Source organism: Condylura cristata, unplaced genomic scaffold (assembly GCF_000260355.1).
Source record: "Condylura cristata isolate star-nosed mole 26May11 unplaced genomic scaffold, ConCri1.0 scaffold00027, whole genome shotgun sequence".
Lineage (NCBI taxonomy): Eukaryota > Metazoa > Chordata > Mammalia > Eulipotyphla > Talpidae > Condylura > Condylura cristata.
The window spans coordinates 4,813,499-4,827,144 of NW_004567128.1; the positions used below are offsets into that span (position 1 = coordinate 4,813,499).

Consider the following 13,646-nt stretch of genomic DNA (forward strand, 5'->3'; position numbering starts at 1 on the left):
TTAAGTCAAAAGTCATATTCTTCTTAAAATAACTGAACCAGGCAGTCTGCACAATTCCACAATTCACGTGCACGGTATAGATGGCTCATGCTGTGATTTCAGTGCAGTGAAAAGCAAGGCCTCATTTAGGAAAAGAACTTTCAAAAGCAGGGGATACTGTATTCCATTCGTAAAATAAGACAAACTCAGAACATTGTCAAAATGTCATTTTGGTCTTTATTTTTGAGTATGTAGCATGTTTTCATAAATCAGTTTAACATGTGCTACTTTTTATAACTTCAAAATGCGATATATATTTTTCATAAATTTCTCATCACTGCAAGTTCACTTTCAGATAAAAGTTAAGTAGCAGGGCAGAACAATATGTTTTCACATATTGACCAGTGCAACACTGACAGTTACAGTTAAGGTACCCAGGAAGGCTGAAAATGAAGATTTACTAGACCAAGCAACTTTACTCTCATCTTTTAAGAAAAAACAGGAAAAATAACTTTAATTTTCAAATTATTTCTTTTACACATAAGAGCAACTTTCAATGACATTTCCAACTGAAATAAATGACAATAATGACAAACTTTCTTTAATTTGCTAAAAAACAGAAGTGTACTAAAAAAAAACCCAAAAACCGAGTATGCCTTCAAAAATTGGTAAATAAGTAAAACCAAATGTTAGTTTCCTGCTGTATCATGAATATTGGCACTGTTTATTTCATACTTATATAAATCAGTTTTTATGCATAAAAACCCCAATGAGATTTAGTGATTTGGATTAGTCCCTTTCTCTTCAACAAAAGAACCCCAACTCCTAGATTTAAAAAATTGCACTCTTGCATTTGTGTTTTGGTACAAACAAAACACAAATCTATTTCTTATATTTCAATGGCAACTGGTTAATAGGCATGTTAAGATACTTTTTAAGAAGTAAGAAGTTTGGTGACATCATTAAAAAACAAGAAAGCCCTGCACAGAATTACAATACTGCCAGAAAGCCCTGCACAGAATTACAATACTGCCAGAATCTACCTAGCACACCCACTAGTGCCTCATTCATTGGATTTCACAGTCCTTTATCACAAAAACATTCTCAGGAGTTGAAAGAATAATACATAGCCTGTGAATAATTTGGGGTTTAAAAACCCATGGCTCTGGGCAACAATGACAGTTAACAACATCCACTCACAAAGAGACCGTCTCTAAAATAGACTCCATCTGCTATGAATAAAACATTCTGGGGTGAAGACTTCTGCACACTGACAATACTTAGCAGACACGAGCTAGGCCACAAGTGAAGGGAATGACTTCTATCAAAGTATAGGGTAGCAGCTGAATCTGAGATGGCACACCTCGTACATTCTGCTCGGAAAACACGAAGGCATTTACAGAGGACTAAGTTATGCACTAGAAGAGGCAAAGGGTGTCTCTGCACTATCATCAACAGTGGTATCGGTCCCTAGTATTGAGAAAGCAAAACATGTTTTCATAAACACAACTGAAGGGCAAGGCCCTAACTAGAACACGCAGACCAGGATCGAAGCAGTAACCCTTGTGCCAGCCATTTCTTCCTGGCATAAAAGCACAAGATTTTCTGGCCTGTTGGTTCTGTGTCCATTTCACGTCAACTATGACTACGATGGAGTGAGCCATCTGAGTAATAAAGAGGAAATGTGCCCCTGGTCCGTAACAGCAGGAAGTACACCTCGTTTAATGCTCTACATGTAGTAGGGGCTTCAAACGTGCTGGAAACTAACAGAACATCTTACTCAAGGCACCTGCTGCGCATACGAACACTTAGTGAGGGTGCTCAATAAATGCTTAATGTCTAATAAATGTGTATGAACATGACCTAGAATAGTTCATACAGTTGTAATTCCCTAAAGAAAACTTGTAAACATCTGGTGAATGTCTAATGAATGGTAGGACGTTTAAAATCGGCCAAAAAAATGCCTAAAAAACATTTGGCCCTTCAGCACCCAAAACTCCCAAAATATAGTTTAAAACATCTCTGCTAGAAGGATTTCAGTAATCTGAAAAATGTCATACCTGAGTGGCTTAAATGTTCGCTCCTAAATTTTAAATAAGTGCAAGGAGTTTCTACACTCAGGAATTGCATAAGTTTTTAATCTTTCCTCAAAATAAAATTGAATGATAATAGAGGTAGCATAACTTACTAAATTAACTTTAAAAAAAAAACAGCACGGTTAATTTTCTGTCTTACTAGAACTACTACAAATGCCTCAACTCTTACAATCCAGGCTTTCTTCTACCTGGTTTCAGACACCTCACTGTCCTCATCCTTTTGTTTACTGTAAGAACATGGAGGAATCCAGGCACCCTCTGGCCCCGTGGCATCTACTGCAACATCGATGACAGAATCTGGAGTCATCCATCTCAGGAAAACGAGGAAGAGAAAGTTGAATACAGCCAACAAAGCAAAAATGTAGCCTGTCACCGGGCCACAGTGAGAGATGAGTCTGTTCAGTCTTTTGTCCATCGTTAACACGGCTTCCCCGGCCACGCAGTCGTACACCTGGTGGAAAAAGGCCGAGAATGAACACTCTGACCTGAAAAACCACCACCTGTATGGACCAGGAATGTTTTAAGACACAAATGGAAGTTGTTTGCATTTTGTTGTTATAGTAACGGTATGATTAATGAAATCCGTAAGTCACTCATTGGCAGCCACACTTCATGGAGCTGCTGCTGCTAGATCATCTAAGACGCCAGGGTCCCCGCCCCCAGGGGACTGCCACCAACTTGAACTGGGTATGAGAATTTCCAAGCCCTGAGAAATTGCCACCACTTTTCAGACGGTCCCTGTAGAGACCGCACTTAATTCACAGTGACTCCCCGAGGCAGGCCCAGGCTTCCAAGCTCCCTGCATTCAGCTGAGGCAGCTCGTACTGCTATACGCAGTCACCTATCAGTCAGTCACGATCCAGCATGCATCTAGGAAGAACATCTCTTCCCGTCACAGCCGTGACAGAGCTGTGCTGCCCAGCATGGAAGGTGAGCATACAGACATGCAACTCATGGTTTCCACTACAATCATGTGCCACTTAATATGGGAGATCTGAGACATGGCTCCTCGGGCGATCTCTACAAGGTGCGAACGCCACAGTGTAACTGCGCAAACCTGTGTGCTATCGTCTACTGTACCTCTGGGCTGCACACGAGACCAGTGGGACCACCCATGCAGGTCACTGATGACTGAAACCATGTTAAGTGCCATGGTCATGAGGGGAGGCAAGAAAAGAGCCAGGGGCTAGTGGATGGTCCTGGGCAAACACTAGCAAACCAAGAATCTTACTGCTGACGACTGTAGCATGTGGCTTGCTTTTAAAAGCACTGCCAAGCACTAACCTGAAATATTACATAAAACAAGGATCTTTAAATATCTTTCAGAAACATCAGACAGGCTAACACTAACTGCATTCGAGCGTTACTTGTGCTCACTCACATATCAGAACTGTAAACCATCTCCTTTGAACCTTAAAAAAGTTATATCTGCAGCACAAGTTCCCCAGACCTGTGGTACAGTGTATTCCACCCACCCACCCACCCACCCCCCAGGGCAACTGGGGAGCTTCTGAGTCAGGCCTTCCTGAAACTGGAGGATTACTCCCACAAATGTAATGTGTTCAGAACCAACTAAGTAGCAGTGTTAAAGGAAGGAGTTGAGATGATGAGAATGTCCTATGTAACAAGGAGAGTTAAAAGAGCAATTACAAAGTGAACCGTGTGTCCACCTTTATTTCCAAATCAATAAATTTCAGATGTTACGTGACAAAATACCAACTGACTATTGTGAAGAGAATGACTGTCCACGGAGATGAGGATTAACTTTTTTCCTGAATGTATTCTACTAACCAGGCTGGGCTACCAGCCTCCAGGTAATCAGTGCTAGGTCCCAGGTCCCAAAGGCAACAGAGGGAAAGGTAGTTGTGGTGTCTGGGTGGAGATGCCCCTTCTAGAAGGGGGGGGGAGTGTCTTGGAGATACTGCTGTCAGTATCTGACTGTTAACGGAATGTCTCATATGTCAATGGGAAATGCATTCTCTATGACAGTTTTCCACATGAATCTTTTTGCACTTATATTCAAATGTGGGCTCATTTTATATACAGGAATAGATAATGCCAACCAAGTAAGAAAGCCTTACAGTAAAGAGCTAGTCTACTCAAAAAGGTCCGCATTACTACTCTGCTCCCCTGAACGCAATGACAGCATAAAGCACTCATCTAAACACTTACCTACTTCCTGCTCCCAAATGACTGTCTTTCTAGTTTACAATGGCTATAGCCTAAGCAGCAGCCAACCCAGCTTGTCACATGGTAATAAGAAGCATCAGGAAGCATTTTCACAACTGTCCTGTCCTACCTAAGAAAGACTTAATCTAGTCCCTCTGCCTATCCTTCTGGAAATTCTCTACAGTTGCTTTTCATGTGTGATCATTTCTCCAACATCCGTCATGTGCATTTTGAGTTCTAACTTATTGTGTCACCAATCAAGCCAGATGCAAAACCCTTTTCCTGTAAAAACTCACAGTCATTAGCAAAGGTGGCATGGGGTTCTAGAAAGTGACCTGAAATAAATATTTATAAGTTCTTAAGTTGGGCAGTAGGGCCAAGCAAATCCACCTATTTTCTAATGGGCCAATGTGCTTTAGCATTATCAAGTCTCAAGGAAACATCTAGTAGGAGTAGACCTTCCTAATAGTTTTGTCTCCAAAGGGAAAACTTTCTTCATAGCCAGTGTAACGATGGGGCTGGGCTGTGCGACTGCTATTTCAGAGGTCAAATGCAATGATGTGACAAGAAACTTGGCCCAGCATGTGTCAAAAGCAATGCCTAGTTCATTACTTTTCCTTAGTAGATTACACTAACTCAAGCAATAGCAATACAACAAGCCTAGCCAAGAGAAAGCAAATATGCATGAAATATCACAGAATAATTCAGACCCAATTTCAAACACCCCCTTTGTGGCAATAACATACTTTTTCAGTTCTCTCTGCAACATTCCTCCAAGTGTAGAAGGTCTTCACTATGTTGTGGATGTCTTCTGGAGTTGGCAATGCTCCTGACTTCAGTTGAAAAATAGCTTTTTCTAATCCTTCACACAAAGATTTTACAGAAGGCTCACATAAAATAATAAGGTCTTCTGGAAGTACCTCAGGAATTCCACCAACTCTGGTACTTACAACCTTAAAAAGAAATAAAACACACAGGATCCATCATCATGGCATCTGTGGGGGGGGGGAGGGTGGACACAAAGTGACTTACAGCAAAGCAGGATTTTCCAAAGTACAAGTACAGAAACCCCACCAGTGTCTGTTGCCAACGCTTTTTACCTGTAAACCACAACTGGCTGCCTCCACAATTGCCATGCAGAAAGCTTCAGTGAGGGATGTATTAAGGAAAATATGTCCCTGCACTAAGACACTGCGAACATCCTTGTGTTCTAAGGCTCCCAGGAGACGAACTCTGGTGTTTGAAATGAGAGGACAAAAAAGTGAGGGAAAAGCACACTACAACAAAAGAAATACAGTGTATGAGCCTGGTGTGGATTGACATTATACTACTGGTTCTAACGTTTCCCACCTTGAAAGATTATTGCTAACCCTGATCCTACAGGAAAGCCTTGGAAAGCTGTTAGGCTAAAACTCAGAGCACTAACATATCAGAGCACTAACATATCTCTAACTCGAGCTACACACAGCAAATTTCATTTTCTCCAGAAGTAGTTTTGGAGTAAGTTTGGCATTTAATGAAAAATGAGTACACTCTCATGAGTAAATGTTAAAGTGCTATTTCTAAATAGGCAAATGCCCCTCTATACAGATGCTTCACATACATGCACCTCATACAACACCGATGTTCCTGGGTAAGTTCCTAGTGAGAGAAATGTCTGAATCTGCACGTACAGGGCAATTTATGCAACTTGAGTCATGTTTCAAAATCACAACACAGGATGACTTAAAGATCTGCAAACATTTCCAGAGTGTGTTGGGTTTTTCTGTCCCATTCACAATAAATCGTAGCCACTGACTGATCCCTGAAGTCAAATAATCAGAGGCTAATGAAAAAAAATAGTTCTTTAACTAGTGTTCACCACTTTATATACACTAAAAAAAAAAAAATAGCCTCGCATTACATTTTCATGTCAAACATACATAAAAGCCCACTTAATGCAGGCATGTAACTAAAACCCAATATAGATAACTGACCTTTTCTCACCCAAGACATGGAATCCACCAATACCTGTCATGGAGCTGGTATCTTTCCCGTACTTCTTCCAAAATGATTCTCTTTGGTCCTTCTCCTCCAATTATGAAATTTAAATCTGGATATTTGTGACAGAGTTCAGGTATTATACCACTAAGCAAATCAGTCCCTGAAAATATAAAGTTGAATATTGGAGACATTAGTATTTTAACTTAAAACACACACACACACATCTGAACTGAGAATCCATTCATTTTGAAAATATGTTTCTCCTTAAGTAGAGAAACTCTCTTAAACCTTTGCTGGGAGGTCCCCCAAAAGAGCAATTCTTGAAGACACTGATCTCCATCATTACCTCCCTTCCACTCAACAGACGCACTATTCTGTTTCATTTCAACATAGCTTTCTTCGAGTTCTGTAATTCTAGAAAAGGTAGTTGAAACAGGGGACTGGAGAATGAGGTCTTGTTCCAGGCTTTTTGAGCAAGCTCCCTGATCACTGAAGTCTGAAACAGAAACTGAAGAGAACTATGTGCCTTGAGTCTAAGGCCTCTTTCAGCTATAAAATTCTACAGGTTTATGACTCTACTTCCTGTCATAAGAAGGGATCAAGCAACAAAGAGCTGCCGCATCCACACCATCAATGGCATCCACACCATCTATGTCATTTGTACAAAGGTGAGAGAGAACATGAGGGTATGAGCCAATCTGGAAAGGCCATTCAAATCTGCTCTGGGCACTTCCCCTGTGAATGGCAGGGCGGGGCCTCAACTGCTGACTTGTTACAGTCCACAGAGCAAAGGATCCCTCTTGGCTCCTGTATTCTTTCAATTCATATCGCTTCTTGTAATGCGCAAACGCAACCTCAGGTACTACAACAGTACAACGAGACATGCCCTACTAGCCTCAAAGTGGCTGTCCAAAGTGCTGGTAATGGTGACACTATTTAAGAATGTAGTTTCATACACATTCAGAAGTAAATATAATTTACTTAAGGGCTTAGAGTATTTATTTGAACAATGTGCACACACCAGAAGTGCACTTCTTATATCAATCTTCCCAATATAGACAGATCGATTATTAAAAAGAGGGTGGGAGAAATAATGTATGTAGGGTCATTGTATTAAACAATTGAAAGTAGGATTTAAGTAAGCTCTGCCAGTATTTTCAAGATACAACAGCATTAGCAAACATAAATTCACATGCATTTTTCTGACTTATGGGTTCTCATTAAAATCTTTGCTATCTTTATTCCAAGTTTATTCCCAAATCCAGCAACTGAATTTTTCAATAAACAAGAAAGTGGCTTAGTGACTTTTAACATTTAGTCTAGCACTTCTTCCTTTCATTCCCTTCCTCCATTCCCATTCTTCAAATGGAAAGAAAAGCAATAATTGTAATTGCTAATAGCATTTACTGAGTGCTTATGATATCAGGCAATGCACTTAATATGCACTGCCATTTAATCCTGACAACTACTTCATAAGAAATGGAACAAATGTTATCAATGCTCTATAATATTCATCTAAGACTAAAGGGATATAAAAACAAACTTTCTCTCCCCACTATAAAAAAAAAACTGTCCTGGGCCCGCTCTGGTGGCGTAGCGGGTGAAAGCACAGCACTAAGAAGCGAAAGCCACTTCCTCATGAGCTCATGAGCTCAATTCCCGCCTGCCCCGAGGTGACCACAGGGTGTGGCAGACCTCTCCTGACCGCCCCCGCCCCCCTCAGCAGTGTACTTTGTCGATCTGCCTGTTCTGCTCCCCACTCTGTCTCTGGTGAAGCCTCTCATCACCCCTGAGCCTCTGGCCTATACCCCAGTTCTGTATGCACAAATAATCTTTAAAAAAAAAAAAACTGTCCTGCTGCCTCCAAGAGCTAACTCAATAGAACAAGATTTTCAGTTGCCATAGTCCCATTAAAATGGACAGGAAAACTGCTGACTCAAACTGCATTTAAAGCACACTTTAACAACATATTAAAGCATCTACTGAAGCTTTACTCCGGATTACAATGGCTGGCAGGGAGCAGAAGGAACAGGAGCCCATACCTCAAGAAGAGCTGAACTCATTTGTCATCTGTTACTTACTGTGTAACCTGGGTGAGGTACTTACCCTCTCTGAGACTCCCTCTCTGAGACTGTTTGTCTGTTACATGCAGATAACATGTACCCTACAGTTGTTGGGAGGGTCAAATGAGGTACTGTACCATGCCAGGCTTTATCAACTGCAGAATATAAATGTAAGTTATCATTACCACCCAGCAAGAAGTAGGGCATGCCTGCACAGACACCAGGGGACTAGGAAACCTGTCCAAGCAAGAGACCCGGAAAACAAGGAGGCAGTTAAGACAGGTGGTCTGGCTGAAGGAACTTTGATTTCTCCACTTTCTTACCTAATACATTCCAGTGGACCTTGGCTATTGGGTCCAAATGAAACCTCCTAAGGAAACTGATCTGTGAATAATTAATAGACCATTAATACAATGACCCACCTTGGAGCATCTGATATGGCCATTTCTTTGCAGAAATGTTATTTTTCAGAGACAGTTCACTAACATTTGTTAAATTACTGAACTTAACAGGAAAGATTGCACCTTTACTCCGTTGGTCCTTACCCCAGCTGGTTAAAATACCATTATCAGCAAAGTTAAGGCAATGACTTAATCTTTGTAGTAGTAATTGCTCTGATTCTAGACCATGCATATGTTACCTCTTTCTTATGCATCTCAAAAAGACATATATTTATATATAAACAAATTAAACACATTTCCTCAGTTGTAACAAACATCACCAATATCCCAAGACCGATTCAGAATACACACTGCTGTTCCTGTCAAATCATGATTAAAAGGTGAAATCACATCACTGCCCTCACCCGAACAAAATGTAGTTCAATAGTACACATACCAGCCTCCACGGACATAGATTGCTGAATCAACCAAGGTTCCACATTTGGATTTTAGGTCACTTTCTAGTACATTCTATACTACCAATCCCACTACAAAACTTCATGCTTACCCAAATCAGCTGTGTTTGTCCACAAACCTGTTTTGAGGCCCAATGTGCTTGTTATACTAAGTAATTTAATTAAGTAGCATGTCAACTGATAAGAGTTTCTCTGAAACCAACCCAACGGTTTGAAAAACTCAATAAAGGAAGTCACAAGAAACAGGGCTTGTCAGATTAGGGGTGTCCTACACCACTATGAAACATCAAAAATACATTAAAACTCCAGAAGCATTTGACTTCAGGTGCTCCAAAGAACCCAAGTAGGCTGTTATAAATTGTGCTTCTGGAAGGTGACTACAGAACACAGGATGCAGTGTGGTCCAGGCCAGGCTCAGGCTCAGTGTCTGCAAGCCTCAATCAAACCACTAGCACCTCCTTGCATGCCACCAGTATTTTAAGTTAATCTCTAATATGGTGGGGGGGGGGGGATTTTTGTAGTTATCTTTTTACGCTTCCCTACTTGAAATGACACTTTTGATTACTGGCCAGGTTTCCAACTGTGACCCAGAAGAATAAGTTTCAGACTTACAGTAAGCCTGGCTCCAGAAATTCTATCTCAGTGTCCACTATCTGCTGCAGGGGCATTTAAAGCATCCTCTATGATAGCAGTGGGCACTTGTCAAGCACAAAGGGGGCTGAGAACTTTATAGGAACTATCACTAACACAAGCAAAATTCCCACCATTGCCCAAAGTATATACATGAAGTGAAACTGACTCAGAGAGGTTACCGAGCTGGTCCAGGTCACACACCAGGGCGCCAGATGCGGGCTGTCCGATCCCTCTTACCTGCCATCACCACTTACCTGCCGATAAGTTATTGACGTCTAATTAAACCTGATTCCTGAAGTAAACAAGCTACAGAACAGTAGCATGCAGCAAGCCCACTGATTCTGCGTGTTTACTGATGCATAAAGTAAGACAGAAAAGCCCTAGATCCAGAAGTTCAGGGTGAACCCTGAACAGTAGTTAGATGATTTTAATTTTCGCTGTTTTGCTTTTCTTGGTTTTCAAAATAGTTGCAATGGAAGATACTATTTTTGCAACCTGAAGGAAGGTTCTACACACTCTGTCCCCATACTTCTTAAATGCTAGTGCAAGGCTGGCATTTTAACTTTCAAAAGTCCTGACCTATAAAGAGCATCAGATCACTGCTCTTTTCAGTAACTAATAAAGCCTGCAAGGTAGAGGGGACAGTATTCACCACTGTTCCCAAAAGCTCTGTTTGGATGCATACAATTGTATACCTTTGCTATACCGAATGCAGCAATAGTTCTCACACCATCAAACAAAACAAAAAGTCAATCATTATATACAAGTATTGAACAACTTTCTACAGAGCAAAAAGAGAAGTCTGTGCAGTGCAGTTACAGCTATCGTTTCATTACCTTTTCTGTAAACAAGTCTGCTGACAACAATGATAGTGAGACTATTATGCCTTTTAAATGGGTCTGGAGTGAAGTCAGTAGGATCTACAGCATTAGGAATGACGGACACTATTTCAGGATTCAGTGCTGCTCTGAGCACAGTGTTTTCCTTACTAGTGTAAGAGACACAAATTATGTGGTTTGTGTCACAAAGAGACACAGTTAGAAGCTTGTTTGTAAGCACCGAGCTGACATCAGCAAATCCAAAAAGGGAATGGTCCGTGAAGACTGTCTGGAGCCCCATGGTCTTGGCGTGGAAGAGGGCGTCATGGGCCATGGCAGAAAAAGAACTATGTGAATGGATTATCGTGACTCTCTCCCGAACGAGTATGTACCTGAGCAGTGGCAGACTGTGAAAGAGGGTCGTGGCTGTAGATTGGTTGTACATGACTTTCAGAGGCAAGTAATAGACTTTGAGGCCATTGGTGAGGTAACGGATGCCTTTTCGATTTCCATAAGCGTGGGTGACAATTATGACCTTGTGCCTCCTTTCAATGAGGCACTGAGAGAGCTGGTAAATGTGGCTTTCCACGCCTCCCATATTCGGGTAGAAAAAGTCCGACACCATGCATATATTATGGGGCTGTTTTCTACTTAGGCAAACACTTCCAGGGTCAACACAGGAGAGCACAGCTGAGGAAGGCTGGTCATGCTCCTCTCCTCCTCCTCTTCCTCCTCCTCTTCCTCCTCCTCTATAGGCCATGCTGAGATGGTTCAGGCATTTGTCCTTAGAGCAACCCAGTTGTGTCACTGTTACCTGAAAAACAGAGTGAAACAGGATCTCAATTCACAGGCAAAATACATTCCACATTCCAAATCCAGATAGAAATAGCTCTAAAGGTAGCATTCCCCAACCCCATCAGAAATGAAACAAAGTAGACAATGAATTAATTTGGTAATAATTGTTTGCTTGGCATTTACTATGCCACAACTAGCTTCTACAGCCTTCTGGCTCAGTTTTGCTTTAAAATACTGCTACATAAAACTTTTGCAAACAAGATTACATCACAGTATGTGACAGTTTGCCATACTCACAAAGTAGCTCATTCCATTAAATATATGGCTCTCTACAGAAAATGTGCCAATGCTGCTCTAGACTGAGCCGGTGACTCAATGAATCTTAACAGTTGCGCTATTATCAACTTTGCAGATGACACGTAGAGCTAGAACTGTCTTCCTGAGAGCACTTTCAGCAAAAGCCACCAGTAGTGCCAGCTGCAGACCCAAATACACACACATTATTTTCTCCTTGCTTATCCAAAATGGTGATAATAACCTGCACCCTCCATTTTCTGGCTCCTTCTTTCAGTTACCTAAGTCTTTCTTCCATTTTCTTCCATGACTGTCTCTCCCTTCAGTCTGGGGTCTGAATGTTAAGAGTAAGCTAAAAAATGGGCTAGCGCCACAGCCAGTTTCTACACCTAAAGTGGCAAATGCTTATCTCTGGAGTCCCCTAGACCCCCCCTCAGCGTGAAATGCCTACCCAGTATTCGGTACTAGTACTGATTCTTAGATTTTTTTAAGCTCCAAAGTCTTGGAAAACTGGTGAAAACTCTTCCTCAGCTTTACAAATGAGGTTTCCATGCCTCCTGAAATTCAGCTATCAGAAGTCATCCTAAAGGGCTGACTTCCCAGTTTCTCCTGCAACCTCAGAAAATGCAAAGTAGCTGCACGTGCCTAAAGTCTTAACTATTCTCTCAACAAATTCATCTAGTTTTAAATGCAGTCTCACAAACACTCGATATTTGCTGATCTGAATTTATTGATCAGAATTCAGTATCACCAAATAATGAGATTCATCAAGTTTGTATTCTGTAGTGGTCTCCCTAACATTTTTTTGTATGGTCTGTCACCTAAATTTTCCAGTTCTTCAGTTAAAAGAATGAACAACGAAAACCGTGAGCCAAAACTTCATGAAATTACTGAAAGTAGTGAAACTGCACCACTCTGCGAGGAGTCCGCGACTCCCCGCGGGTGATCACACCTCACTTCTTTATAGCCTAAAAGCTCAAGGCGCCGGATGCCCACCGACGCTGCGGTTTTCAAGCCGAAGGGAGGCTCGGAGGTCTAGTGACCGACTAACTCAGCCTCACAAATGCGAAGCCAGACCATTAGGTGAGCGCTTCGTTCAAGACCCGACCCCGCGACCAGAAGGTGGCAAAGGCGAGACGGCCTGCGGGTTCTCCAGCGTGACCACCGAGCCCCTGGGGAGGCAGTCCATCGCCGGCAAAGCTCCCGAGGAGCCTTCGGGAGACGCGGAGTCTTGGGCGCAAGAGGACCCGGCTTCTCCCGACTGCCCAGGCAGTGCCCGGGGCTTCCCGCACCGAGAGGTCGCTGGGAAGCGTCAGGGCCAAGGAAGCTCCCATTCATTCAGCAAGCCGGTCGGGGTCAGGGGTCTCGCCAGGCCCCATGGGGAGGAAAAGTCCCGCGCGGGCCGGCTTGCGAGGCAGACAGGGGTCCCGGAGCCCTACGCCCCCACCGCCTTAGCTCTGAGAAGCCGGCTCCAGCGCGGCCGCCTCGGCGCACTCTCCGTGCCGCTCCACTCGGAAACGCTCGACCCCCGACTCCGAGGCTCGTCCGCTCGGCGTCGCCCCGTCGAGAGTCGGTCGGGCTCCCCAACGGCCCAGCCCAGCCCCAGGAGGAAGTGGCCGAGGGTGCCGGTGGCAGGAGGTCAGCCGCGCACTTACCGGCGAGCCCCATGGCCGCCGTGTCCGGACCTCCCGCGGCAGTGGCTGGAGCCCCTCCCCGCGCTCCCAAAGCACCAATCCCGAGCGTCCGCGCCCGAACGCCGCGCCCCCGAGGCAGCCAATCGCAAGGAGGCTCTGCGGTCACGTGCAGACCCTCCGTCCCCACCCTTCCGCGCGGGATGTCGCGTCACCGCGCGCAGGCACAACTCTCCACGGTGTTCAAAACACCTGTTTTCTCTTTATTGAGATACGTAACTCTCGGACTAGTCATCGATACGAATTTCTAACGTCTCCAGGCTCTCAAA

The 13,646-nt window shown here is 43.2% G+C and overlaps 1 protein-coding gene across 1 annotated transcript; it reads right to left on the reverse strand.

Moving 5' to 3' along the window:
* Positions 1 to 228: 228 nt before the first annotated feature.
* PIGA (phosphatidylinositol glycan anchor biosynthesis, class A) lies at positions 229 to 13,363 on the reverse strand. Its single transcript, XM_012730223.1, has 6 exons — positions 13,342 to 13,363; positions 10,616 to 11,411; positions 6,255 to 6,387; positions 5,345 to 5,477; positions 4,991 to 5,197; positions 229 to 2,526 (listed from the first exon to the last, which is right to left on the reverse strand). The coding sequence occupies exons 2-6, from the start codon at positions 11,355 to 11,357 to the stop codon at positions 2,260 to 2,262; spliced, it is 1,482 nt and encodes a 493-aa protein (XP_012585677.1). The 5' UTR covers positions 11,358 to 11,411; positions 13,342 to 13,363; the 3' UTR covers positions 229 to 2,259.
* Positions 13,364 to 13,646: the final 283 nt, after the last annotated feature.